At 43.2% G+C, this 27,511-nt stretch overlaps 5 protein-coding genes across 6 annotated transcripts in view; 3 read left to right on the top strand and 2 right to left on the bottom strand.

Moving 5' to 3' along the window:
- The window catches only part of zhx3a (zinc fingers and homeoboxes 3a), a 42,502-nt gene extending 15,207 nt beyond the window's left edge, over positions 1-27,295 (bottom strand). Inside the window, exons 1-2 of one of the 2 annotated variants that reach the window (XM_006784702.3) lie at positions 27,214-27,295; positions 26,448-26,542 (exon numbers count right to left, since the gene is read on the bottom strand). The gene's annotated coding sequence lies outside the window, so the exon portion shown is untranslated. Of the gene's footprint in view, positions 1-369; positions 546-26,447; positions 26,543-27,213 lie in introns of those variants that run through there. The other variant, XM_006784703.3, reaches the window with a different exon arrangement.
- Positions 160-4,160, top strand: sack1d (scaffolding CK1 anchoring protein D). Its single transcript, XM_006784699.3, is given in 5 exon segments — positions 160-824; positions 2,327-2,494; positions 2,591-2,715; positions 2,830-3,610; positions 3,613-4,160. Coding segments are annotated over 5 exon segments (1,599 nt in total). The 5' UTR covers positions 160-338; the 3' UTR covers positions 3,652-4,160.
- si:dkeyp-97e7.9 (DEP domain-containing mTOR-interacting protein) lies at positions 18,562-27,294 on the top strand. The gene is made up of 10 exons (XM_006784697.3): positions 18,562-18,712; positions 24,989-25,082; positions 25,192-25,370; positions 25,484-25,607; positions 25,758-25,936; positions 26,088-26,297; positions 26,417-26,551; positions 26,676-26,746; positions 26,938-27,042; positions 27,169-27,294. Exons 1-10 carry the CDS (start codon positions 18,562-18,564, stop codon positions 27,292-27,294), a joined length of 1,374 nt encoding a protein of 457 aa, XP_006784760.3.
- Positions 21,012-22,931, bottom strand: mafbb (v-maf avian musculoaponeurotic fibrosarcoma oncogene homolog Bb). Its single transcript, XM_006784698.2, has one exon. It carries the CDS (start codon positions 22,604-22,606, stop codon positions 21,644-21,646), a length of 963 nt encoding a protein of 320 aa, XP_006784761.1. The 5' UTR covers positions 22,607-22,931; the 3' UTR covers positions 21,012-21,643.
- Positions 27,296-27,510: 215 nt separating the features above from the next.
- adnpa (activity dependent neuroprotector homeobox a) overlaps position 27,511 on the top strand; it is a 4,840-nt gene continuing 4,839 nt past the window's right edge. Inside the window, exon 1 of the mRNA XM_006784705.3 lies at position 27,511. This exon is cut by the window's right edge and continues 445 nt beyond it. The gene's annotated coding sequence lies outside the window, so the exon portion shown is untranslated.

Here is a 27,511-nt window from a genome sequence, read left to right as displayed (position 1 = left end):
GAATCCTCAGAGACACGATACCACGAAAAAGCGTACGAGTGGGACCTCTGGTGATCCCTGCTATCTGCGGTGTAACCGGATCAGGGTAGCAGAGGGACGTACAGGAGGCTTGTTTTCCTCCAAATGAGCCAATGAGACAACCTTTACATTACACTGACAGCCTGGCTCGGCGAGTCTGGTGACGCCGCTCTGGTTTGACAACCACCCCGCAGCCAATGCGGATCCACGTCGAGCACGAACGGAGGGAAGCAACAAAATACAAATTTCCTTCCTGCACGTCAAAGCGTTACCTGCCCGCTCCTGTGTGATTCAGGTAAAAGGAAGCGGGAGACGCGGCGATGGCCCTGTCTCAGTGCCTGGACGACTCACCTCTGAGGTTTGGTCCAAAACCTCGCGGGACAGACGAGCTGAACCTACAGGAAGTGTACAATGAGAGGCACCGACTGGCTCTGGAAGAGCTGCTGTCCGGGGGTCTTGATAACTTTCTGGACTTTCTCGTGAGAGAGAGGATCCCCAACTTTCTGTCGGACGATGAGATCCAACAGATCAGGAGCGCCGCCGTGCCACCGCGGTGCTCGTCTTTCCACGGGGAGGAACAGGCGCTCGAGCGGTCGCTCAGTAGCACCCTGGACTGCTCCTCGGTCACTTATTTCCCAGAGGTGTCAGACGTGGAGCCGCCGCTCCTGGAGCTCGGATGGCCCGCCTTCACAGCGGGCTCCTACCGGGGAGTGACGCGGGCCGTGGCGCACTTCCAGCCCAGCTACGGCGAATGCATTTACAGCTGCAAGGAGGCTGCAAGGCGCATGATTAAAAGTGCCAGAGAGGTACGCACAGGCGCGCGCACACGCACATATCTGCTGTCATTCATTCTATTTTTCATGCCCTTAAAATAAACTGTCTTTTAATGCGTATCCTGTATCACACTGAAATGTGATATTCACTTGAAGTTTGTTTTTTACACCATTATTTTTGCACAGTCCTTTGTAGTAGTCCTCTAACTCCTACAGTGCATTTGTGCGTTATTATCCTAAAACAGGACTTTTATTTTGGTTTTGTCAGGTGACATTTATCACCTGGGCTTTATCTCCCCCCATCACCACCACAACAACCACACAGTCAGTAAGTCAGTATATGTAGACACTTTTTTTGCATCATTTCTGGAGGGAAAACGTAAAAAAAAAAGAGTCTCCATAAAGGCTCCATTGTCCACATGGAGCTCCCTTGATCACTTTGAATTTTAGAAGTTCGTGCTTTGAAATCTGGATTAGAAGAAATCACCAACCTTAAAAGGACGGGGGGAAAAAATGCAACAAACAAAAACAAAGCATGAATATTTAATGTGATGTTCCTGACGGGAGCTGTCAGTACAGCCTCTGGTTTTGAAAAGAGACATTCCTGCACGAGGAGAGAGGGAGTTTGTAGCACCTCAGGCCTGTGTAGAACCTGCGTACCAGATGTGCCTCGACTTGCTTCGCTCATCTCCATTCCCTCTTTTGCTAGAAATGTTTTCAAACACTGGATTTTCTCCCAGGTTTAGAGCTTAACGGTGGTGTTGTGTATGCTACGTGCCGACAGCCGGGCCAATCCTTATAAAAATATTCTAATCCTAGTCGAGCTGTAAGATTGTTTGTTCTTTTGTGATGTTACACTACTCACTGCACAATGTCTTTATTGTACAAAGAAGGCCACTGACTGTAACAGCACACAGTGAGCATGCACTGCTGGTGGTCATCTCAAAGGAACGGCCCCATTCCTGAGTTTCTATGAATTTTAACTCTGCTTCTATGCTGCCTCTTGAAAACAAGCATCCCCCAACCCAAAGCGCACACACACACACACACACACAAACATCATCCAAATAAGGCGTGGTACAAATGACAAAGCTGCGTGTGGATAAAACACCAGTTTGAAGCGATAAATCTAAGATATGTAAACGTCCGTGTCTAATCCTCGACATGCAACCTTTACCGCAGCGTGTCAAATTCCATTCCTCCTCGTGAAAAAGGAGAAATCTGGGTGCAAAACAAAGCTGGGGAAAAATGAGGCAAACCCTACAGTGCACCTACTTGTCTCCTGTATAAAAGTCATTTGTTTGCTGACCAAGCGTTACTGCCGATTGCCATGGTAACAGACCACAGTCAATAGAAAGCTCATCAGCACACACATTACAGGGAGTGTGTCAGACAGAGATTCACGGCTCTGTTTGAATAGGGCCTTGTATTTGATAATAATGAAAACACAATCATGTGTTACATCTGCGAGAGCACGGCTGCGGCCCCCCGAAAGGAGAATTCTATTATATTACCTCTGTAATTTTCCACTGCAGGTGATTGCCATAGTTACAGACTCCCTGACAGACCTGGATATCTTTAAGGACCTTCAGGAGGCCTGCTCCCAGCGCAGAGTCCCTGTCTACATCCTGCTGGACCAGTCGTGCGCGCCCGCTTTCCTCAAGATGTGCAAAAATGTCAACGTTCGCCTGGATGACCTTCGGGTATGTAGCTGGTTCGTTTAAGACAAGAATGGCTCTGTGTGCACAACATCAGCATCCCAAAAAAAACCCCCAAAACATGTCCCTAATCCTTTGCAGCAAATGAAGGTGCGAACTATAACCGGCACAACTTATTACATGAGATCCGGAGCGAGCATTACGGGTAAAGTTCACGAGAGGTTCATGCTGGTTGATGGAAACAGAGTGGCTACAGGTTCCTACAGGTAAGAGCCCGCTAGCCATCGTGCCCTCCTGATTTATTAAACTGTAAAGTTATGCATCCGTCTTGCTGGGTCTGCTTCTTACCTTCAGCTATATGTGCTTAAAATTCAATTCAGGTTCGACTGGACTGATGGCAAACTAAACAGCAGCAACCTGATTGAGCTTTCTGGTCAGATAACTGAGAAATTTGATGAGGAGTTTCGTATCCTATATGCCCAGTCTCTACCCATAAACACTCACGGACCTCCAAGTGTCCGCAACAGCGGCATCTTTGAGCACCTCAAACACTCAGCTGCTTCCTCCCCTCACCTGCGTAGTGAGAGGCCAGCGTGTCTGACAAGCACGCCCAGCCGTAAGCCACAAACGCTAGCATTGCAGCTACCTTGTGACCACGCATCTCCACATAAAGCCAGTCCAGAGTCTGACACTTCGACTCTAAACGACGAGTGGATGGAGCGGCAGCACGTTCAGGAGGAGATCCTTGCTGGCAGCACGACTCCACATTTCTCTGCAGAGCAGCAAGCAGAAAAAGAGACGGAGACCCCCAGCACCTGCCACGTGTCGACTCAGACGAGGCGGTCGGTGACGGAGGCTGAAAGCCAGACCGACCTGCAGCTCCCGCAGCATCTCAGCATCATTACTCAAATAAGCAGAGGGCCGAGCCAGGACACGTCTCCCCACTTGGTGTCTTCCAGACTGCCCGTGCCCACCCAGGCAGCTCCAGACACCACTTTAAAGGATTGCTTCCGCAAGCTGACCAAAGAGCGCCAGCACCACTACACAACCATCCGCTCCAAGCTGGAACACATGGTGACCGCCCTGTCCGAGAGGCGGGAACTGGTGGACGTCACCAACGTGACTCAGGGGCTTGGCGCTCCGGGCAGTCAGAGGATACACAAAGACTGTGTGCAGGAACCCAATCCCAGAATGCCTGCTGACAGTGCGGGCATGGGAACATGGCCAAGAGCCAGATGTGTACACTAGTTTGTCTTCGGGGATTTTAGTGGTGGTGGGTAGTGGAGGGAAATGTTACAAAGTTTCTCTGTGCTAAATAAATCATGTTGGCTTATGTAGGAGAATTTCAGCTTTATTCTCTTTGTCTAATTTTCTGCAGTGCCCGTTTTTTTTTCTCCTTCTTTTCATCCTTTGTCCTTCCCATGTTGGAACAATCCTTTCCAAAGAGGTAACAGACCTGCAACTGACATCGACGTGGCAGAAATTGTAACCAAAGACAACGTAGTAAGCATGTCTTACTGTGAATATTGTAACACTAAGCTGGTTAAAATGGAGTCATATCTGCTGAAGTGCGAGAGAAAACGAATCTAAGCACTGTTTTTTTTTTTTGGTTTTGTTTTTTAAACTCAAATTTGTCTGCTGTAGTTACATTGGAACATGATCCCGAGGAGCAGCTGTGCCTTGCAGATAAATAAAGTAGTATTTTGCTGTATTGCTGCTTTGCTTCCACATTTCCTTTTTTTTTTTTTTTTTTTTGCTGTTGTCTCTTTTATCCTCGATGCTGTTTAAATGGGAGACAACAGAGCTCGGAAAATATTTGCTCAGAAGTTCCGGCATACACAAGGAGGCAAACCGCACTTAAGTGACTTCACGAAAAGAACGAGCACCTGCGCCTCGTGCACCGCCGTGCCTTCGTGCAATTAGCTGAGAGACAGCATCTGTGATACTGGCACCTTTTGCTGATTACGCCGGCAATCACGGTCTCTGTCCAGGGTGGATCTGGAGAACGAACAGCACCGCAGAACACGAGTGTAGATTAGGTTGAATCATAAGTAAACGCTTCTTTAAACACAGATGGAATTTTAAAAAAATATCTAACTTCTTACTCCTCTGTTCCATTTTAGATTCATTTTTCACAGAGATTTTTCTCAACAAGTAACAGTTTAACTGAAACATCAGCTTTTTATGCTTTAGTCACAAAAAGGAAAGAACTCGGCTGTCATCTGTGCAGAGCTCTAAAAATTGAATCACGGCTGTTCGTTTGTTTAATGTGTCGCTAAGCTGGGCACAAACAGTGTTTCAGTCTTCATATAGCACAAAGGTTAAGCACAAAGGTCCCACTGTAAAATGCCCAAAACGCACCAGTGTCTTGGCTGTGGTCTGAAAGTGCGCTCTGTTATAAATGTGTTACTCACACCGTGCTTTATGTGACTAATGTTCAACTACACCGAGAAGTCAAGGTGCAACTGCTCCACAACGACGTGTGCAGACAGCTTAACCGAGAAGAGATAGGCGAGTGTGATTTTAATACACAAAGGGGAGAATGAAAGGATTGTGTGCGCCATGAGATCTTCTCAGGTTTAACTACATTTCTTTGTGCGCTTGGATTAAATGTGAGGAACTAAACCTTTTGTGGCATGTTTTAAAGCAAAACTCAGTGTTTACTATTCATTGCGCAGTAGAGTTTTATAGACACATTAGTCCACTTGACAAATTACACTATAACAATAAAAGTAGCACTGCTGATTGTATACACTTGGACTGAGATCTGGTGATCATTTCTTTAATCAGTATCTACTTAACTACTGGGCCGTACGAGGCATCGCTTTACAGAAATTCAATTCAATTTGCCTCAAGGTGCTTTATATTATAAAGTAGAGACGGTACAATAATACAGAGAAAGCAGAGAATCCCCAACATCCCCTCCTGTGAGCAACAAACAAACAGTGTGAAGGGAGGAAAACACGACAAAAGAAACTACTCTCCTGTATGCAGATCAGTTACCTGAAGCTCCTTCGAAATCATCTGCATCATTAATATGCTTTTTGTTTTCAGGTAACAATAATCCAGCTTTTAATATACAAATAAACCGAAGACTTCTTCCTCTATAATAAGTACTCTAGATACTCTGGATTTGTAATTTTTTACTAAAGGGCTGTACTGTGTGGGGTCTTTTTTCATGCTGTTTTATTAATTCAGCAATGTACCTGTTTGTTCCTGTGAAAGGCCCCTGAGATGGTTCATCTAATACCAGATAATGAATGAACTAATTAGCAGACTAATAGAAATTGGTACTGTTCCAACAGTTGTGTGAGAAAATCCTAAATTAGCTTTAGGTGGGATTTACAGAGAAATGCACTGAAATGTCGCAATAACAATGAACATATCCTGGGTAAATGCAACTTTTCTGATGAATTTCAAAAGATTAATCGAGGTAACAAAGGTCTGCCATTTACAGCACGCCACATTATTACCATTCAGCCTTAATAAAGCCTACACTTCTGACTATTAAATGGCAAAAAGGTAAGAACAGCAGGCCCTCCATCGGCTCCTCCCGTGGTGCGTTCATCCCCTACCAGGCAAACACATCAAAAGCCTCTGCATTCATTATGTAAAATGGCGCAGCTGAAGGGAATTGATCTACAAGTAAATACAATGGTGGTAATATGTGAGAGAATGGTATTTGATTTTAATTGGCTGCTGCAAAGCAACCACTGGCTGTAATCAAGGAAGCAGTGGGGGATCCACAACACAGCAGTGCGCACCCACAGCATTAGGCTCGGCTCACTGGTAAACAGAAAAGCTCCCGTATTCCTCATCACATGGGACGAATAAAAAAAAACTATAGCTATGATTTGTTTTTTAATTGATTTTTTTTCTTCTTAATTGAGAGTGCATAGCTTAACACATTTACCAGAATCCCTCTTACAATGAACATTAACTGTAACACTAGCAAAACTCTGCCACCAGAGAGAGCCCTGCCCCTAACTAAAGCACGCTCACTGGTTTGTTGTATGTTCTGCTTCTATTACAGAGAAGAGGTGACACTCTGGAAACACCAAAGACGTATTTCTTAAATTGAAATAAATCATCTTCTTGCTTTCTGAGAAGACTTTGATAAACTATGATGCTAATGGTTAATTTGAGATATTTTTGTTTGGTTTTGTCCTGGTGATCCTGTAATACTGTGTTCATTTCCAGATTATGGTGAGCAAACAGCCAGCATCTGATGTCCTTATGAGGTCAGTCATGATCCCCGGAGACCCGCAGAGGCCGAACTTCTGCTAGGAAATCCTTGTGGATATCAGCATGTCTGAGACAAGGTGTAACATTATATCCTAACACAAACACTGTGTTCAGCTCTCATTCAGTTATTGACTCTATTATTGGGAATCATCAGAGATCGCAGATGTAAAATAACCGTTACGTGAATTGCTCTGGTAAAATTTGATTATGTGCAACATTTAGCGTTTATTTCTCTGTGGGATTCTCACCAGGATGCGTGTAGTTTTTAACCTACTGTCCTCTCCACAGCCCCACACACTCCCACAGGACAGAATAGATTAGGATGATGCAGACAGACAGCAGTCAGCACACAATTGATTATTGGATTTATATCCATCATGGTGTACATTTACGCGTGCTCCCTCCGTGCCCGAACGTCAATGCGAAGACTGTAGCTCGCTGCGTTTATGATCAGATTGTGTTATTATATAAACTAAATGAACAATTAGATCAGTGGAGTTTGTGTCAAATATTTCGATTTTGGCTTCGGCTTCCGGAAATAATAAACATCCAATCTGGCTTCTGACACTGACTCAAACAGCTCTCCTGATCCTGAACATAAACCTTTTAATTACTGCAAACATGGTTGATGAGTCTGAAGCTTGATTACTTGGCCTTCATTAGTCAGATTGTGGGCTATAGTGACTCCCACAGGCGCAGTTTGGCATCCATAAACGCTGCCGGGCTCTGCATTAAGCAATTACGTTGACCCTACTGTACACCCGAACAGGTGTGAGCACGCAGATCACACACAAACAGCGTGTGCTCTGCGTGCACATGCACCTGCATTCCTACTTTAAAAAAACAAAACAGGCTGCATGTAGGAGTTTCAGTCTGTTCTGATTAAAAGAAAAGACTGATAAAATGTGCTTACTGCTCGGTGTAATCCGGCCTGTCATAACGGTTTCGTGTTCTCTGTGCCACCTTGTGTTTTGTTTTCCATCAGGGCGGCCGGTGGCTGTCACTACACCGAGGAGGGATTGTTCTGCCTCAGGCCACCGCACGCTGATAATGAATGCTCAGCTCATTGGAAAATGAAGTGTGTCTGAATTATGTGGTCAGGATTTGGCCGTTGTTTGGGTGTATGAGTCAGGCGCAGGGACATGCGCGGACGCTCAGTTTGCACAACACTTCCTGTGTTGTAATGCTGATTCGGGGCCACGCTCGGGCTAATGCAGGTGGAAGGTATTGTTGATAGGACTTTTGTGCTAAACTGCATGATGAGCTTAAAACACGCTGTCCGGCAGCAGCCTTGGAGCTATTTTTAGACAGGTACAGCTGCTTCTCAGCACCCACCCTTAAACCAGCCATTCACCAGAGATTTATAACTCTAGCCCATGAGAAGCAGCTGTAGCGTTTTACCACTTGGTTGTGCAGAAGCTGAGGTTTATCCAGAATTATATTTGTTTATTACAATGTCTTTTTCAATTTAGCTGACATCACTGTTAAATGCAGTTATCAGTTAGTGGGATGCATCACACTGCTAGGCATTTAAACCACAAGACTGGAGCGTCCGGTACTGCGGGGATGAGTCAGTGTACAGTCAGAGTGCCACCTGAGACCAACACAAGTTCAACACTTGTGGTGTGCCGCTCCCCCACATCATCATGTGTCCCGGCCCGTCAGGTCGGAACACTGTCTTCCAATAGGAAAAATAACAACACACTTTGTTTATCAGAGGAAAATACTTCCTGTTCCTACTGAAACTGGCCTGGTGTTTCCTCGCATGCTTCATGTGTGCGTAAAGAAACGATTCCTGGGACTTTGTGTTTTTGCACAGAAAACACAGATGTGTCCTTTTGTATGTTTTCCGTGCCACGAGAGTCATATGTTTCCGGTCTTTCGGGCAAAGAAATTGTCCACCTATAGCTTTAGAGAGTGTGTATGGATTGAGTGCCAGTGTGTGTGTTCGTTGGGGGGTTGAGACTAAAAAACACAGCCGCACTCTAACAGCCAAGCTTAAGTTTAGCTTACCACTGTCAGTTTGTTGTCTGCATTATTCAAAAGGACACTTTATCAGCCGGGGGCGACTCGTGTTAGCCTGCCTACACTGCGTGCTCCACACAATGATGTTCTACGCTGTCCCCCATTAACTACGGTGTCTATTTCAGCAGCTCTCTATCCATTTATTGATGCATGTCTTCCATTGATCCCAGCATTGATTTGCCATGCAATCCATTACACATCTGTCTGTTTCAGCGGGCTTTTAAATGATCCATCAGATTGAGCTATTAAGGAGAACAGTGGGTGAAGTCTAAAGGTTAGTGATACTTTCAAGGAGAGACAGGTATGTGTGAGTGTAACTGGGGGTGGGTACAGGTGGTCTCGTTTTGAAGTACAGGACTCAGCGTGAACCTCAGAAACAGAGCTTTAAGAACTACTAAGTTGGTTTTCTTCAGTTCTATTGTCTTTGTGTTATTTGACAAAATGTTCAAGAATGACCATTTTATCAAAAAGTAAAATTGAAGAAATGTTTAAATGTTTTGACTCAATAAGGACTTTGCGAGGTGTCCTGAGGTAACGAGATGTTAGAGCAGAGCCTTTAAGTCTGGCGAGGTGCAAGTTGGGGTTTCTGTGGATCTTTTCTTGCAGCAGATCCTCCAGATGATAGATTTTAGAAGCTAAGTAAATCTTTCACTTTATGTTGTTCTTCAAACTATTCCTGAATGTTTTCACTTTGTAGCAGAGCTCATAATCTTGCTGAAAGAATAATATACAGCTGCCATGAAGAAGAGAACAGGGTGTATGCTTAGGCAGGTGGTAGCATGTCAAAGTAACATCTCCTCCCAAGGAGTACAATGTACTGTCCAAGTGGTTTAAAAGAAACTGTTAGACCAGACCTCCTTCTTTTATTGCTGTGTTGTACAGTTCTGACGCTCAGGGTTCAGCATGGACAGTCCGAGTGGCCTGCAACAACACAAACAGCAAGCTGCAGTGTGCCGTCAGCGTTGGCTTTGAGAGTTATTTGTGCTACAGTATGATCAGCATGATTCGTGCTTGTGTATGATCAGACCCCATGGGTACACCGTTAGTAGGTACTGCGTCTGTATGCCAACATATAACTTAGCGTCCTTAGTCTCATTTTGGCCCATTTAAAGCCACTTCTTGCTGCTTCCATGAATTTATTCAAGAATTTATTATTTTTGAACTTCATGTGTCTGTCTAACATTTATGTATATTTACAGCTTTGATAAATAGATAATCTTATTCACTTCACCTATCTGATTGGAGCTGATTGGCTTGTTCTTCATCATATAGCTGCTTTTTTAACACAGGTATAAAAGCCAGTTGAAAAAACGTTTTAAATGAATGCAAATTGGGAATATAACAAAAGAGTGTCGTGATTAAAAAGCACAGGGAATATATTGCTTCTAAGACAGCAGGGGCAAAATGTCCAAAATGCTCCATTTTTGACTCAGTAATTGTACTGATAGATATGCTTTTAAGCATCCAAATGTTCATTATCTGAAAATACCACATTTTTGTATATTTTGTCTTATATGTTGATTTGTTTTACAAATGTTGCAATGATCTGTTGCTCACCTGTAATAATATTTGACTGCACCACACTTCGAACAAAGATTACCAATAATTGGATAAATTATTCAATTAAATTAGATAATTAAATAAATTTTAAAAAAGTTCTTCAAAAGATTTCAGTTGGGCAAAACCAAAAACAAGCTGTTTATTTTTTAATGACATGTTTTCGCCTGACAACAGCAATGTTTGGGGAAAGCACATCTTTCCCAAAGCACTCTGCATTAAAGTTCCCAGAAATGTAATGTAATTTTAGGGGGATTATTCTTTTACACCAAGAACAGCCTGCTGAGATTTTTGACGGTTCATACTTTCTTTTTTCAAGGTAACTCTTTAATCTTCCTGCAAAAACATACTTTGAAGAAACAAAGAAAATGCCACCAGCCAAACATGGATGTGAGTGTGTGTGTGTGTGTGTATGTGGGGGGGTGGCGGGTTCAGATTGAGATGCAAGATGGATTCATATATATTCATGAATTCAGTCAGAAAAGTCAAACGGAAGCAGTATGATAATCTTGCAGTAATTGCATTTTTTCCCCTTCCAACTGTTTTTTGGCAGAGCTGTGAGCCACTTCCTGAGACATATGACGGGGACCGAGTGAGGCAAAGGAGTGTCACAGCAGTGACGGTTAGATACACTCTGACCCCGTACCCGAGGCCAGTCAATCCAGCCCGGGGTCAAGTGGTGGTTCTACCCAATCCTTCAGCTTTATGGGTAATGGGATGGCTATCATTAGTCCTTAGGTGGCCCGTTATATGTTTAATTAACCAATACAGACAGCAGATAATTGAACTATTGACTGGCCTCTCCGAGTTACATTTGTCTTCTGATCCAGCGAGAGCACGAAGAACGAAGTCCAATCAAATGTGTTTAGGCCTGTGATGTCCTGATATCATCTCCTTTTACTCACCTGACAGCTTCATTTGACACCCTGACCTCTGGCTAAAGGCAATTTTTATTTTGTTGAAATATTCTGACTGCGCACTTCTTCTCTCCCAGGCCTCAGGAAACACCACCAAAAGCTTACAAAAAAACAGAGAAACATCCAAAAGGCCATATTTCAAACTATCAAGCTTTTTTTTTTTTTCCCCATACATGTCAGTCTGCTGGATACATGTCAGCAGCCGTCTGAAAAGTGCTGACATCGCTGCCCTCCTGTCCGGCAGCACGCTCCCTCTGTGTGAACTTGGATTTAGCTCAAGGGTATAGCCACCCTCCTAATGTGATGTAGCTCTGAGAAGGAAACAAATTGGCCTGACGTCTCATGCGCTGCCTTGTCTTGATTGTGTGATGGCTTCTGCTGCTAATGTGTTACGATGGGTAGACCTGCGTGGGGAGGGAGACAGAAGTGTGTGTGTGTGTGTGTGTGAGAGAGAGAGATGGAGAGAGAGAGAGAGACTGAGCAAGAGAGGGAAAGAGAGAGAGAGAGGGGGGATGGGGGAAGGGCCTCAGTCTGCAAGATCAGCACAAGTGGAATTGCATTGATTCGGTTAACTGCAGAGTTGGAGCGTGATGTGGAATTCTGTTTATCAAGGGTGGAGTTTACAAGATAGGCTCCATTTTGATCTTATTTTATACACTGTATTCATAATCAGTCCCCGTTCTCTTAGTTTCAGCTCTAAAATATTAGATCAACCTTATACGCACACGCACAATAGCTTAGATCCACCAGGAGTTCTAAAAATATGTCCCAAAACATTTAGCCGATACGTATCTCTTATTCATTCAAAGTCTCGGATTTGACGGCCATGTAACGCGCCGTATTTTTCCAGTGTCATCAAACAGAAACACAAATGCTTACATAGCTCCGATGTAATGATACTGGCAGATCCGCACCGTAAACATCATGGTAATCAGCATAAATCTACAAGATCAGATGCAAACAACACGCATCATGCTCTGTAAATTACCCGGAAATGTGCAGCACGTTCTAAGAAGCCCAGAAACGGCATCTGCTGAATCTTAATAAAATGCAAAGTCAATCTCAAACGTTGCATTAATGAAAAAGGGACACAGCTCTTGTCAATGCACTGCTTCCTGTAAATAAGGAATATTTAGTGGCTAAAAATATGCAAAAAGAAGACAGTGTGATGTATTTTTTTCACTGGGCGAGTTTCTCCTGTAATAAATCAGACTGAGGTCAGATCTTACTGGGCAAATCTTACAGCTGCCGTTTTGTGTGGATAAAAGCCATCTACGTGCAGCCTGCCCGTGCTTTTGGCAGAGAGGATATATGTATTTTAAATTAACGAAGCTCTGTTTTGAACATCCATTAAAATGTTGGATATGTATATTTTCTTTTCTCCTTTCCCCTCGCTGCCCCGCTCTCTCCTTGCCTCATTTCCACGTCTAGCTGTAGGGAATTTGTCTCTAAGGGTTTATCATGACTGCCTCATATTTCCCCCCGTGGTTTGTCATTTTGCTGATCCAGACGCTTTTTCATATTTCAGTATTCTTATCATCCACTGGCAGTAAGATGATCCATTTCACTTATTTCTCAGAAGTGTGACTGCAGCCTAAGTCAATATCTACAGAATGAATTCAGCAAAAGGCGCGCCGTATCCGAGGAGGGGCAGCTAGTTAGCGGTGGTGGTGGTGGTACTGGTGGTGCAGGACACTTTTTTTTTTCCTTTTTTTTTATCCCGAGTCAGCAAGGGTAAAATGTCAAGCATTTCTTAGGGAAGCGGCTCCATAGGATTCCATTCGAAGCTTTAATCTTAATTGAGAGCATCGCACATTGATATTCCATAGGCCTCTTTGCCCTTCGCCTCTCAGCTACTTTCATTTAGAGGACAGCCGTACTGCACTACAGCATGGGGACTGCTTTGTCAGACAGCCAAAAGGCCAAAGGCAAGGTCAACTTCTCTGTGTAACAGTGGCTCAATATGGAGCGAAGGCGTCACCTCTTTGATGCGGTCGGTGCTTTTGTGAAATAGTTTTGGAGTCTTGCTAAAGTAAAACAGGATCAGATTTATTCCATCCTGGCTTTAAGTTGGCAGGAAATATCACGGAGGACTCGTGCTCTTGTTTATTATGCCAGGAGTTAAAATTTCAGCAGCTTTCTCAATGTTGATCTAACAAACCACTTCATTCCCCAGCAGCTAGAGGCCATCCAGGACACATCATTTAATGCAGTTTAGAGTAAAAGAAGACATTTCCATATTGAGGACTGAGAGGGAGTCCATCGCAGCCATCAAAGAGGTGATTCAGTCAAGAGAACATGCCATCTTCTGCACACTGTTAACTAGATTCTGAATAATTGCTGGACTCTAAAATCCAGCCTATTCACAGAGGAAAACATCGGTGCCACTTGGATGTCAGAAAGCTCCCAATTTGTCTTTCTATGCTGGGTTCAGCAACATCTCTTAATCCTTAAACAAAGGGGAAAGACTAACTGGCCCAGCAGATGCAGATGTGATAAAGCCCATGTCATCAAGTGAGGTGGAGATAGGAGGAAGGTGCGGGGTGGCAACTCTCGGCTGTTGCTGCTCCTGTGGGAAGACTTGTCATGCCACCTTTCCAGAGGTGATGAAAACAGATAGAAACAGAGACAAACACACACACACACACACAGAAACTGTTTACAGTTAAGTACACAGCCCCTATCTGTGGGACTGAGGACTGAGCTCGCCTCCATTTCTCATGCTCCTGCCTCAGCCCACTGCTGACACAGATGTACTGTAAAGAGATAGCAGCACAGATAGCTATGCGTGTGCACGTCAACGTAGCCCCGGGGGGTAAACTAGTCTGAAAGGGCAACAACACGCAGTCTATCTGCACACGTTTTTCATTAATCTCATTTATGTGACAGATTTGGGAAGCACTCGTTGATTCAACCACTCGAGGTGTATTCTGCTGATGAAACACTGACTCTGGATTGAAGGATTAGTCCTTTAAAGATCTGTTTTACTAGCACATCATTTAAAAAAACAGGTTCTTATAGAGGGGCTGCGGCTTCTGACAGATTTATCAGGTAATCGGGGTTTGTCAAAGCTTCAGAGAAGCCACTCCTATTTCAAAGTCTTCTCCGCCAATTCTGTGGGAAAGCCCAATGCCCGTGTTTTCCACTGCTTCTACTGTTCAACCACAGTTTGTCTTCACCAAAACAAATCAACACATTCAGCCTTCAGATCCATTGAGACAACAAAGCGACCGGACTCCTCAGCAGGGCATTACAAATAAATCTTTAAAGGCAGAGTCCACTTTGTCACACACAGGCCAGTAAAATCCATAGTGAGACGGCTCTTTCTCAACCTACTCTGAAAATCAGTGGACCTAAAAACGAATTTACTTTTGAACATTTTGTAACATTTGGTTCCCCTTTAATTCAGAGGCGACCAGTGATAGTTCTGAGAATGATTACACAGTCAACATCTCAAAATATTTGTCATTGCGACAATGTTGATGGTTTCATTTAAGGCAGCTTGACATAAAAGAAGCAGTTTCAGATTTGTGTGGAAAAAAAATGATGAGCAGGGTCCACGCGTAAGTCAAGGCTGTCCCTCTCCACGGGATTTAAATATAGCCCCACTCACCATTACTGCTGTCACTCACAGACTTATGATGACCTTTTGACCTTGCCTGTAAAAAAAAGAGATTTCATGCTGACACACTCACTCCAGATGCAGTGCAGCACAGAGACACAGAAACACATTTTCTTTGTCTCTCTTGGCTTTGAAGTTTTCAGTCTGATTATCTGCAGCAGTATCGTTTTCACTCATTTGTCTCATTTTGTGATGTTAGATCTGTTCTCAAGAAGACGGTGTAAGCTTATGTGAGGCTGGCAGGTGGGGGGATGCCCAGAAAAATTGGACAGTTCAGTGTTTCTCAGTCAGCGCAGGCTGAGGTTTTTGGGGTTTACATGTCAGAGGGCACAAACTCCCGCTGTCTACAGCTCGGAGGTGCTGCAGAAAACTGTGCAGCCACGTGTGGGCGGTGTGTTCCTTTACACTAATCGCATTCGATTCTTTTTCGCTGGTCTGCTGCGTTTCTAAAAATGATTTGCGACTATACGTCAGTGCCTTCCAAGCTCTTGTTTGCCTTTTAAAGGCAGTGGAAATCAGTTGCATTTCATAATAATCAATAATAAGAGATATAGCTTGAGAAAGTTTTGAATACACATGCCCCTTGGACAGTCGCACAAAAAAAGGCTGCTGTAATCAATATTTTTTCTTAAAGTATGTCAAAGTCAGACCACCACTTTGGTCCAAACTTAAACACATCAACTATTCTCAGGTGTACATTTTGTAGAAACAAACATAGTGAGTGAATATATGCTTGATTGTAAAACCCAAAGCTCCAAATGAAGCCCCGTATCAGTTGGATCTGTTAACTAATAAGTTTGATATGTTGATCTAAAGCAGGTAACGTGGCCCTGCTGTTTTCACACTGTGCTTTGGTGCAAAAAAAAAAAAACTGTTACTGGAGGTTTAACGCCATAAAGTTATATTTTTTGCATGCATTGTCTGCATTCATTACTTTTCATCATGCAATTTTTACTTCTGCTTGCAGCCATCGCGGTGAAAGACAACCAGATTTGTTAGACTGACGTGACTGCTGGCAGCCTCGAACGCTTTATTGCGAGTGCAATATATCTTAAATTCAGTGGGAATTGTTATCACACACCCAGTCGACTTTGTTGTTTTCTTGTAACCTTTCTTTCTTTCTTTTCTTTTTGAGAAGTTGGGTTTTTTCTCTCTGCTATTACAGAAGCCAGAACAAAGTACTTCCTGTATCTTGGCCACAGAGCAAACAAGTACATGGGTTCACTGTAGGATAAAGGCCTGCAGCCCCTTAAATAGATCCCTTATAAGCTCTGGGTTGCCCAATAACAAGCTTTTCTCCTTGACACTCCAACCACAGCACACAGTTGATTGTTCCTCAGTTATTTTAGCTGAGGCGTCACATCGAACATGATGACAAAGATGGCCAAAGAATCAAAGAGTGGGTGTGCCGAGTCCTCCAGCTGCATATAATGCAGACAGCGGTGCTAAAATCAGCCAGAGGGGAAAACAATATGACTTTAAGCTCAGCCAAAGGCCTTCTGTGAAACACGAAGGAAGAGTTTTGACACAAGGGAGATGATAACGTGACACATTAGTGGGAGAGTGACACACCCAATTCCAGGGAGGCCTCTTAGACTTCACCAAATGTATGACACTACAGCCATACTCTCATGTCAGCAACACCCAGAGAAACTTATGAAGAAGGGTGTCGAATTGTGCATGTGCAGTGACAGCTGTAATTTCTGAACGCTCTAAAGATTCAGCTAAACTTCACAGTTATTAGTTCTTTTTCTAAAGGATATATTTTGAACTGTTTATTTTTCTTCATCTCATTCCTCTAAGCACAATGTAAAATATGAGGTCATGAAACTCCTGCTCTCTCTTTAACACCCTCACTAAAAAAAAAAAAAGAAGCAGTTTCTTGTCTTTCATTTCCTAACAACAGCCAGAAGTGTTTATTTTCTCATCTGCTGGGCTCTTCCCAAAAACCAGAGCGACCCCTTTACTTTTCCCGGATGCAAGTATGTTATAGACCAGAGACCCAATAACGTCCCCAGGGGCTGGACCCGCTTTCCAGGTTGTGCTAAACATACTGGTGTCTGAGCAACAGTTGACCCTTAATCAGCAAAGCTTTGTCAACAGCAACTGTGAGCTACAATTATCTTCCCTAGATAGGTAGGTAGTGCACTGGGGTCCAGGCGCAGTGGAAAGGGAAGAGGCTGTCGTGGGGGGGCTGACTTAACCTCGGTGACTCGTGTTTCTACTGTGCACTAATGGATGCCTGTCATCATTATGGACAGAAACAGGAGGGCGCCTGCCAGCTGTATGACCCCCATAAAACAGAACAGGAAATCCTTGCAGGGATTGAAAGGGAAAGACTCTTCTCTTCTCTTCTCTTCTCTTCGACCTTCATGAAACCATGCGTATCCACGAAAGGAAGGAAAGTTAACATGTGGAATTCTAACCATGCATGTAAAATGATTAGTCATTTTAACATCAACTGCAGAGTTAATTTACCCCCCTGTTGTGCACTACAGTGAACCCTCAAGCTCAGGCTGTTTTATAATGGTTCTGTCATGCTGGGAGGAACCTGTATAATTATTACATACAGTGCATCACCTTTGCTCTGTAACCAAAGTCCACCGTCTGTAATGTGACAGGACTTTGTCTGACTTCTCTCAGTGGTGTCCACTGGAACGTGACAAGCACTTTATCAGAGGGCCTTCCTATCAGATCCCCAAGAGTTCATGCACAAACACGTTGGACACAACGTCCCCAGGAAGCCAGATTCCTTATTACGCCAATAAGATAGCTTTATTGTGTTCCTGGGGCTACATATTAATCCACTCTGTTGAATCCTTCAGAGGCCATCATGTGATAACTTTAGTCATTACCAGTAGTACAATCATAATTACACTGGAATCATTCAGGATGTGGCAACAGGGGGGGGGGGGGGGGGGGGGGGGGGGGGGGGACGACTGCTGTTGTAATCAGCAGCCACGACAATAAAAAAATACACTTCTGACAAAAAAAAAAAAAAACATTGTCACAATCACATGATTTTATTTTAAAAAAGTGTGTGTGTGAGAGAGCAAGAAGGCGCACGCACACGCAAAGTCCTGGATTTGCATACGCATGTCTCTATGTGTGCTATGTCCATGGAGATGCCTGTGTGCGTGTGTGATCGCTGCATGATTCACAGTGTCACAACTGTGCGCAGTAACGACTGGACATCCTGAGCGGAAACCACAGCCATCGAAGTTGCGTTTTCCTGAGACACACAGGCTAACACTCTCACAAAGAGTCACTTGACTGGACCCTCATATAGGAAGTGAAAGAGGAAGCCCCTCGTCCATCCTGTCCTCCATCCCAGCCTTTGCTCTGCACTTCACGTGAAGTCGCTCTTAGCGACGATCGCTCAGTATGAGGCTTTGCTATTGCAAAACAACCGTGAAAAAACTGGCTCAGGCTGGAACTGGTTTGTTATTTGGGGGTGAGGGGTCAGAGGTCAAGCGTCTGGCCCGCTGACATTTAGCTACGGAAGATTAGCGACAATCATTACTGTAAAGGTAGAATTCACTGATTGATCGACAGTGTTTAAACATTTGCTCAGTTGATCAAATGATTCTGACTTGATTTGAGCAAAACATCCATTTGGTATCTAATCTCTGAGCGGCTTTGTTGCATTAACTCAGAAGCCACCCCGACAAGATACTGAGTGTTGAAAGAGTCACGCTGCACCAGAATCAGTTAAGCTGGATCAAAGTAACACTGTCAAGAGGAGAATGGGTATAATATCACAGATGGAAGTCATAAGCGATGTTCAACTGTGGGGTCTTTTTGGCCGGGTCTTCCCTCATGGCTCGAGGCCTCTGGCTGTGTTAGTGTATGAAGCCTGGCAGCCTGCATTCCTGTGCCTCTCCCATGCACACAATGGTGAGTAGCTGCAGCATTCCACTGTCTGTGTCCGCTGTCTGAGACACAGCCAAGTCTTGGCAAACCCTAGCACTCAGGCAAGAGGTTGGCACCACATTCAACTGCTTATGATGAATCCGTCCGAGTGTTTCCACTGCACACCATTCCTTCTGAGGTTCTCTGTGTGTGTGTGTGTAAAAGTGTGTTCTGGTTAAATTAAGACAGAGCGTCTCATTAAACCCTATGAAATAATGTGTATGTGTGTGTGTGTGTATAAAATAAGCCCTCTGCAGTAGAGATTTTTTTTAAAATATAGGCATGATTATGCTTCCTCTTTAGCATGCTTTATCATTCATCTTGCAGCCATTCCTTCTCGCTGTTTTTAAAAAATGCAAGCATGTCTGTTCTAAGCCGTTTTCACTGCTCTTCATCATTCTCTTGCTATTTGCTTTCTCTCTTGTTCTGATGCCACAGCCGTGCAGACACCTTTCCCTCCTGCTGACTCAGTAGCCAGCCTCAGGCGCTGTGGGCTCAGGGTGTTGGTGGCAGGGAGGGGTGAGTGGAGGGGAGAGGAGGGGGTGGCGGCGGCGGTGGTGGTGGTGGAGCGCGAGGCTCCCACATCAGGCCCCAACAGCCTATCACATGCGAGGGAAAAGAGCTGGCTAATCGTTTCTACAATGGCACCCTGCGCACTGTCACACAGTACCACAAACCGCTTTCCTCACCAACACTTCTACTGTATTATTCCACTGTTGCTTGGAAATCCACGTGTGATGTACGCAAGTGCGCAAACACACAACCGATAACAAACCACTCTCCTCTAAAAACCACATTTTTGTGAGAGGCATAAGTGTGCGCAGTGTGAAGAACATGCAAGTGTACATTATCACAAGAGCATTGCACCAAAAAAAAAATCTCCACTACCGCAACTATGCAGTTACACACTGAAAAATCTAAATTTTATATATATTTTTTAAATATTTTTATGTGATTTTAATATCTCACTTGATCAGTGATTTGAAACAAATCAACTCGTTTAATTATTTTATTTGTCTCTGTTTTTCGAGAGCAGTTATCTGAATAGGTGAAGTGTTCATGCATACCTTTGTTTGTTTATTGTTCACAAATATAGGCTCATTTTTACAAATGACAGCCACAGATTAACCCTTTTTATTAGGATTCAGCACCGCAGCCATCTAGATATCCCTGAGCTTCTGTGATTAGGCCTGTTTTCAGAAAGAAAGTGCTTTTGCATCTGTGCTGTGACTTCAGGCCTGCTTTGCTTTAACAGAGGGGTGAGGTCAAAACTGTTGGGTGGGGGGTGGGGGTCACACATGAAAAGACAATCTGGTTTCCAGACTAAAGTGAGCCACCTGCCAGTCCAAACTCTCACTGAAAGGGAGGACGGTAACAAAGTCTTGTCTGACAGTGAAACACTCTCCAAGATATTCTGTGCAGAGGCAATCACAGAGGTTATAAACTCAATTTACAATGTAACCACTTATCACAGATTATTACCCTGGCCTTGGAACTACACGCTCATTCAAATATTGTTGTAATTGTTGTAATCTTAAACTGAGAATGTTCAGTTTAAGATTAGGAAATTCCTTATTAGGAAATTCTCCTAATGATTTAAATTTAAAAAAACACCAAGTTGTTGAAGCTGGCCAAGAGAGCGCGGAGCAGTGTGCCGTGGTTGTTGTTTCTCTTTTCCTCTGTTAATGAATGCAGAGGTGTTTGTCCGAGGAAGAGAGGAGAAGGGAAGCCTGATTTCCACTCCATTTTATCTGTGCCCCACAGCCCCGGCTAGTTAGCTCCCTGTGCTTTCACATGCTGGGGTCCCACAGGAAGCAGTACTCTACGATGGGCAAAGGTCAGGGAACGAGAGAAAGCCACTCCTCATTTCATCCGCCGAAACTAACTAATACACTTTGTTCTTATTTGTTTTTTTGGAAGAATAAGAAAATAGGAATATTATGATGAGGAAAGTGAACTTTGCTCTAATTTAGATTTTTGTTTATGTGCTTATAGTCTTTCAGTTGCAAATGAACCAAATTACTTTCATATTTATACACACTATGCACTAGCTGAAATACTGTGATACCCTTATTTTATGTAGCATGTACAAATAGTAGACTTTGTTTTTTTTTCTAGTATTTATCTTCTTTTTTTTCTCCTTTTTTGCTTTTATGTTGTGTATATGATTATTAATGTGTTTGGATGTCTCCGAAAACTACAGCAAGCCACGATGACAAATGTGCAAGTGGAAGTAAATGTTTCACGCGGGTAAAACATTTACTCGTGAGAAGATGAGACACGATTTTAAAAAGTCACAATAGGTTTATTGATCCATAGTAGATGAATTTAAAAAAAACCAACAAACAAACATTGTAGATGAAAAAAATGAAAATCTGCATAATTATTTGCATAAGTGTGTATTACATTGAAAAGAAAAGCAAATAAGGAACACATCTGTCCAGCAGAATCAGCTTCATAAAAACAATAGATGCGTGATTTCTAACATTGGATGCTTTCTATTTAAAGAAAGGATGAGCACGAAATATAATCCTGGCTACAAAAAGCAAAGCAAAGCAAAATCACCAAAATGAGGATCAAACAATAAGTGAAGCAAAACAATATGGTTGCATAATTATTCAAAGCAAATATCCTCTGATTTCAAGTACGTCCTCTGAGACAAAATACAGATATGCCTGTATAAAATAAAGACATCTCATACATGTCCTGCATGCATGCTTATTCGCAAATTTCCATTCATTATTTGTTGCCTAGTTGCATCTATTACAATAAGTTGAGTCGTGTCCTTTATGCCCGAGATTTTTTTTAAACTTGATAAATCCATGGAGTCATTTGGTAAGGAGCAAGGCGACCAGGTGGCCAACATGCCACCCCTCATACATGGAAAAGATTCAGTTCTGCAGAAAATCTACAAACTCACATTAAATACTCTGGTGAGGAAGGGTTGTCGCTGGTAGACCCTGTTTCGTGGTAACAGTTTGCACCGGACAGTTTTTCACATTTAAGTTTATATGCGTCCCTCTCGCGGACCAGCCTGTTGAGTTCATGTTTCAGCTGCTCGACCTGCGACAGCAGGTTCGTCTTCTCGTGCTCCAGAATGTGTTTCTGTTGCACGCGCTTGTAGCGGCAGGACTGCGCGTAACCCCTGTTTTTCAGGGTCCGGCGTTTCTGCTTCAGACGCATCACCTCGTCCTTGCTTAGGCCTCTGAGAAGCCGATTGAGCTCTCTGACTGACATGGACACCAGCTGATCGTCTGAGAAGTGCATCTCGGCGTTGGATCGCCTGTCGTGGCGGTTGTGTTGCTGCTGGAGATGGTGGTGCGCACCGAGGACCTGCTGGGCCTCCGGCGACTCAGGGGACGCGCACCCCATGTCATCTTTGAGATATGGGTCTTGGCAGTGGCTGTTGGGCATACCTTGCATGTCCGAGTGACCCGGAAGACCCGGGTAGTGCTGGACAGGCTCGTTCAGGTGGCCGTAGCCATCGTAATCAGCCGGGAAAGGTGGCGGATTGTGGCCGTGGGGCGCAGATGGATGTCCCTGCTGCGCTGTGGTTCCGATGAGGGCCTCCATCGCGTCTTCGGGTGTCAGGCCAAAAGCCTGAGGGTACATTTGCTGAGGATAACCCCCGTTGTTGGGTATCCAGAACTGGCTGTTTTCGACGTTTCTGTGGTCGTTAGGATTGAGATTTGGCGATGAAGGCACAGAGTTGCAAGGTGTGCTGCCAGGAGTGGAGGAGACGGAGTCTGGTCTATGGAAAGAGCGATCCAGCCCCTGCATCGTCTCCTTCTTCACGCCGAACTTCATCAAGTCATAGTCGCTGACGAAATCCATGGGGGGTTTCTGCAGTCCCAAGTGTGAATGCGCCTCAGTCGTCATGGTAAATGGAAAGCCGGTCTCTTTAAAGAGCTCCAAATGTCCACTGATATTTCATGCAGCCAGTGAAATCGCAGTCACTTGTAAAAAACCAAAACCAAAAAACCAAAAACAGCCCAAAAAACAAAACCCGAATAATAAAAAATTTTAAAAAATGAAGTATTTCCAAACTTTCGATCACAAAGGGGGAAAACACCACTCGTGAAAAAAAAAATCACAGCAAAAAACAGGAGAGCGCCTTTTTAAACTTTACGCTGAATTGCGACGTCGCACCGCGCAGCTTGTTTGGCTTTAGGAACTTAAAAGTCCGGTGATGCCAACAGACTGGACGCAACTCTGCCTTTTCAGGAGAAGCGCACTTTCTTCATAAAGCTGCATTGTGTGATGTCACGCCTTTCAGACTACACCTCCACCCTGCTCTCCAATGAAAAAGGGAAGATTTGCATAAAAGCTTCTACGAGCGAGTCCACACGATCTGTTCGTGATTGTCACTTGACCGAAGCCTATAAAGGTCTGCTCAGAGGCGCAAACTCCATTCTGTAGTGTCTTTTGTGTTTAATTTCTTTATTTTTATTGTTTTATCCGCCCTCTATTTCGCATATTGCCAATTCACCCCGCAGGAAAAATTATGCACCAAAGTGAATTGGAGCCATGAGAACAAAAAAACAAAAACCCATAAAAACAAAACATAATCGTCTGAACGAGACGAGATGATTTCAAGGATTTTGAACAAATATATGGCAATGAATTTGTCTATTAAAAGCTAATATTAGTTGTGAACTATAATAGAACCATACATTTATTTTCCTTCAGTCACAATTTGCTGCAAATTGGTTTGTGGTAATTTAGGAATTTATGGTTATTTATATTTCATTATTCATTAAGAAAACAACAACTACAGGATGCTGTTAGAAAATTCATTTGACCCTACTGTGATTGCTGTGCTCCTTGGTTGGTACCCAGGTGAATACTGATATCTTGTGGCCAATGGCCTACACTGCAGTGGCTTTCATAGGGATATGGTATATTCACTGCTTTGTTGCTTTTTTCTGTCATTAGATTTAAATTGTGAAGCTCACATTTTAATGTACAAATATATGTTTGTTCAGTCTTCACTGCTTATTTCTTAAGGTCAAATACATTTTAGATGCATAAAACAATGGTAATGCTACTTTAAAATATATATTTATATATATATTTTCCATTTTAATTAACCAAACTACATCTTTAGGGAAAATGACTGTATTACAGACGCAAAGCCTCATCACAAAGAAGTTCCTGAGGGATCCCACCAGAAGTCAGCAGCTCAGCAGCAGCTCTGACATAACAGATACCAGGCTAACCAGAGCTAAAGCACAAATGCACAGGATATCGAAGGGTTAAGTAATGTTCCTGCCCTGAGCTGACCCTCTCAGGCAGCGCTTACTCCAATGATAGTGAATGCTTTACTGACAAGATAAAAAGACTCGAGCCAAAACCAATAGAAATCGCTGCCTGAGAAGGGCCAGGCATTGTTTCAGCGGGTTCGACTTGCTGGGAAGAGAGGAAGAGAGGAGACAGTGTGACTGAGCAAAAATTTCTCAGGGACACATAACAGGATTCACGCCAGAAGACCGGGGTGATGCTTTGTGGTATAGCTTGTGCTAATGATAGGATGCTCACAGCCTAAGTGCACGTCACAAGCTGGCACTACGGTTCTTTTGCCATAACAAGCATGTATCAAAACAGTCAAGTCAAAGAGAAAGCAGAATTTCTAGGCACTGCAACATCAAGTTTATACTTCAGCACAATATCATAGCCCTAGAAACTCCACTTTATCTGTATCTGAGAACACATATTTTGATGCATACATTGATATTGACCTGAATCTTCAAAAACAGCTGTTTTATTTGAGATGAAGGCTAGGATATATACCAACATGCGAAGCGTGTTTTTCTAGTTTCCTGTTTTGTGAGATAACTGTATGGTGACCTTTAAAAGAACGATGTTGCCCAAGAAACTGTAACTTATATATGTATTTTTCAGTTTTATGTTACCAGTATTTCAGGAATGACACACTAAAACAAAAACAACAACACAATTTGATTTCAGTTATAGAAAACACAACCTAGGTGGACACATCAAGCATCACTCAAGCAAACAGCCCCGTGTTTCTCTGAAAATAATTTAAATTCAAGTACTTCAGAATTGAAGCAGGATGTTTTACCCAAACACCCAAATGAAAAACTAATATCTGTAGCACTGAATGAAACAAAACAGAAAAAAAACCCGTCTTTGTCATTTCTGTATACACAACATTGCTCCCACATGACAATGGGGTTCTGTGTGTTTCGGTAAACATGACGGCCATTTCTAAAAGTCAGATTCACTCATTCTTGTGTCCAGTTATAAGAAGCATGGAGCGAACGAGCAGCATTAGGTTAAAGGCCATGGCCAGGCAACACAAGGCTGAAGTCATGATCGCAGGAGAACAGCTCAGGTAAGACGAAACAGATTCGGTGACGATGTCGGCAAATTCTACTCTGCAGGTCAGGTAGATGTCTGATGTCAGTTTTAAGGCTCACGGCTGATTTAAACGCCACTTTAAGGCTCAGACTTCACGATGGAAAGCTGATTAAGGATCGACGCTACCACTTTCGCACCTACCCTAACTGCTTTGTGGCACACGAGCTTATAGACTGGCTTTTGAGCCACAAGGAAGCTGCAGATCGACCAACAGCCTCCAGCCTCATGCAGCACCTCATGGACCATGACATTTTACACCACGGTAAGAAGAAAGCACCAGCAAGAGCTTCAGCTTAAGAAGCTCTCCCTTCTTTAGCTGAAGCTAAGTCCTCATGTTGCTTTCACGAGTTATATTTAAAACTGCCTTTCTCTCAGTCTGTGACAAGAGGGCAGAATTCAAGGATGCCAAACTGCTGTACCGTTTCCGCAAGGATGATGGCACATTTCCCTTTAACACAGAGGTGAAAATCTTCATGCGAGGACAACAACTATATGAGCAGTAAGAGCTGGTCTGTTTGTGCTTCAGGTTTTCTGGTCTGAGACAGATCAGCTTAACCTTAGAATTGAAAGACCTCAATAAAGGTGTATCTCATCCAGGTTTTTCCTCCACTGCATGCTATTTTAAATCTGATTCTGTTTTCTCTTATAGACTTATAGCAGACAAGAACTCCATTCTGCAGCTGAGAGAGGAGCATGGTCTTACTTATAAGCTCTCCTTTCCTGGCTGCCAGTTGATTGACTATCTCATTCAGAATGGAGAGGCAGATAGCCGGCGACAGGGACTGGAGTTGTGCCGTGCATTGCAGGAGCATGGCATCATTCAGCACGGTGAGGGGAGTTTTCATTTGCCCTTTGATGTACAGCTGTCAGCGGTGGGCTTGCCATCTGGGACTCTTGCAATCAAAAGTAAAAATACACACTGCATAGATACCATTTATACTAAGACTGCTGCTTTTTGCTCTCTCCCCAACTCCCGCAGTGGGACAAAAGCATGATTTCTTTGACAGTGGGCTACTCTACCAGTTCTGCATCAATTTCCGCCGGCGTCGGCGCCTGTCTGAGCTGTTAACTGAAAATGAGCAGGTTAATGATGAGGCTGTGATGGCATCAACACAAGAAGACAACAATTCTGAGAGTCCCTTTCTTCTACGCAGAAACTCATCCAAGGAATGCAACCGTGCATTCAGTGGTAATAAATAAATTACTTACTGAGTAAACATGAAATAAAAGGAAACTCTTGCAATTTTCACAACATGCACCTTGGTTTTTTTTTTTATGAATTCTGACGTTGCCACTAATATCTAATAGTGAGCTCAAACAAAGACTCCAAACAGATTACCGGTGGTCGTCGAAGTAGCTTGAGTTCCCTTCAGTTTCACTCTGCTGGATTTCCACCTCTTCAGCTGTTGTCACACTCAGCAGTACGATGCAATCCTAAATCAGGCGAGTGTTTTATTATTTATATTCAACTGTGAAATGTTTCATAGTATCATCAAAGTTTAAATATTACTGTAATGAGGCTTGTTTGTGAAAGCACATAGACATAATCTTTTAATTGGTTTCACAGTCCTTAAAAGAAAAGTTACTTGTGAAGAATTATTGGAACCTGGTGCACCCTTTATCAAGAAAGTGTTGACGGTGAGTTATGAAAATTATACGTATAAATTATTACTTGGATTTCTGATTGGATTTAATAGCACCAATTTAGCATAACTGAGCAACAGTCCCCCAAAGGCTAAAAGTCAAAACAAGCTTAACACATTAATAAAGTTGTGTTTTTTTTCTTCTTCTTAAAGTCTAAGGTGAATTTTATCTAATTGATATTGCAGGTGATAGGAGACGCCCTGGGCTGGGGCTTTGTTGTCAGAGGCATGGCTCCTTGTTATATGCAGGCTGTTGACCCTGGAAGCCCTGCAGCAGCTGCTGGAGTTAAGGTTAAATAGCTGAAACAAACTGAAAAAGATACTTATCTTGGATTTTATAAACTGATCTCCAAGATACAGATATAACCCATAACCTTTAAAAAAATATATTTTATGTATTTATTTATTTCGTTTTAGGTGCGGCAGTTTGTGTGCCAGGTAAATGCACAGTGTGTTCTTTACCTGGACTACAGGACAGTAACCAGACTGGTGATGACAGGACCTCGCACTGTTGTACTGGAAGTTATGGAACCACTGGAATGACAGCTATATTATCAAAGTCTGGCTCTCTCTTTTAGTAGAAATACTGCATCTGCAAAAAAATATATAAAATAATAATAATAATAATAATAAAATCAGCGATTACGTTTGATATGTGCTCATTTTGGGGGGAAATTAAAAAATGCACTTGTTAAACTGTTTATCTGACTTGCATCATGGAAAGTGTTCTAAACTGCCTAGATTGTTTTCATGAATTTGA

The sequence above is a fragment of the Neolamprologus brichardi genome, chromosome 5, assembly GCF_056152115.1.
Source record: "Neolamprologus brichardi isolate AB-2024 chromosome 5, ASM5615211v1, whole genome shotgun sequence".
Taxonomy (NCBI): domain Eukaryota; kingdom Metazoa; phylum Chordata; class Actinopteri; order Cichliformes; family Cichlidae; genus Neolamprologus; species Neolamprologus brichardi.
Note: the sequence above shows the minus strand (reverse complement) of the source record. Positions and strands in the feature narration are given on the sequence as shown.

Bases quoted from the DNA above. Each gene is read 5' to 3' on its own strand.
- si:dkeyp-97e7.9 (XM_006784697.3), top strand. From the start codon at position 18,562: ATGGGTATAATATCACAGATGGAAGTCATAAGCGATGTTCAACTGTGG. The intron at 26,552-26,675 runs GCGAGTGTTTTA...TTGGTTTCACAG, and splicing joins ACGATGCAATCCTAAATCAG to TCCTTAAAAGAAAAGTTACT. The intron at 27,043-27,168 runs GTTAAATAGCTG...ATTTCGTTTTAG, and splicing joins CAGCAGCTGCTGGAGTTAAG to GTGCGGCAGTTTGTGTGCCA.
- mafbb (XM_006784698.2), bottom strand. From the start codon at position 22,606: ATGACGACTGAGGCGCATTCACACTTGGGACTGCAGAAACCCCCCATG.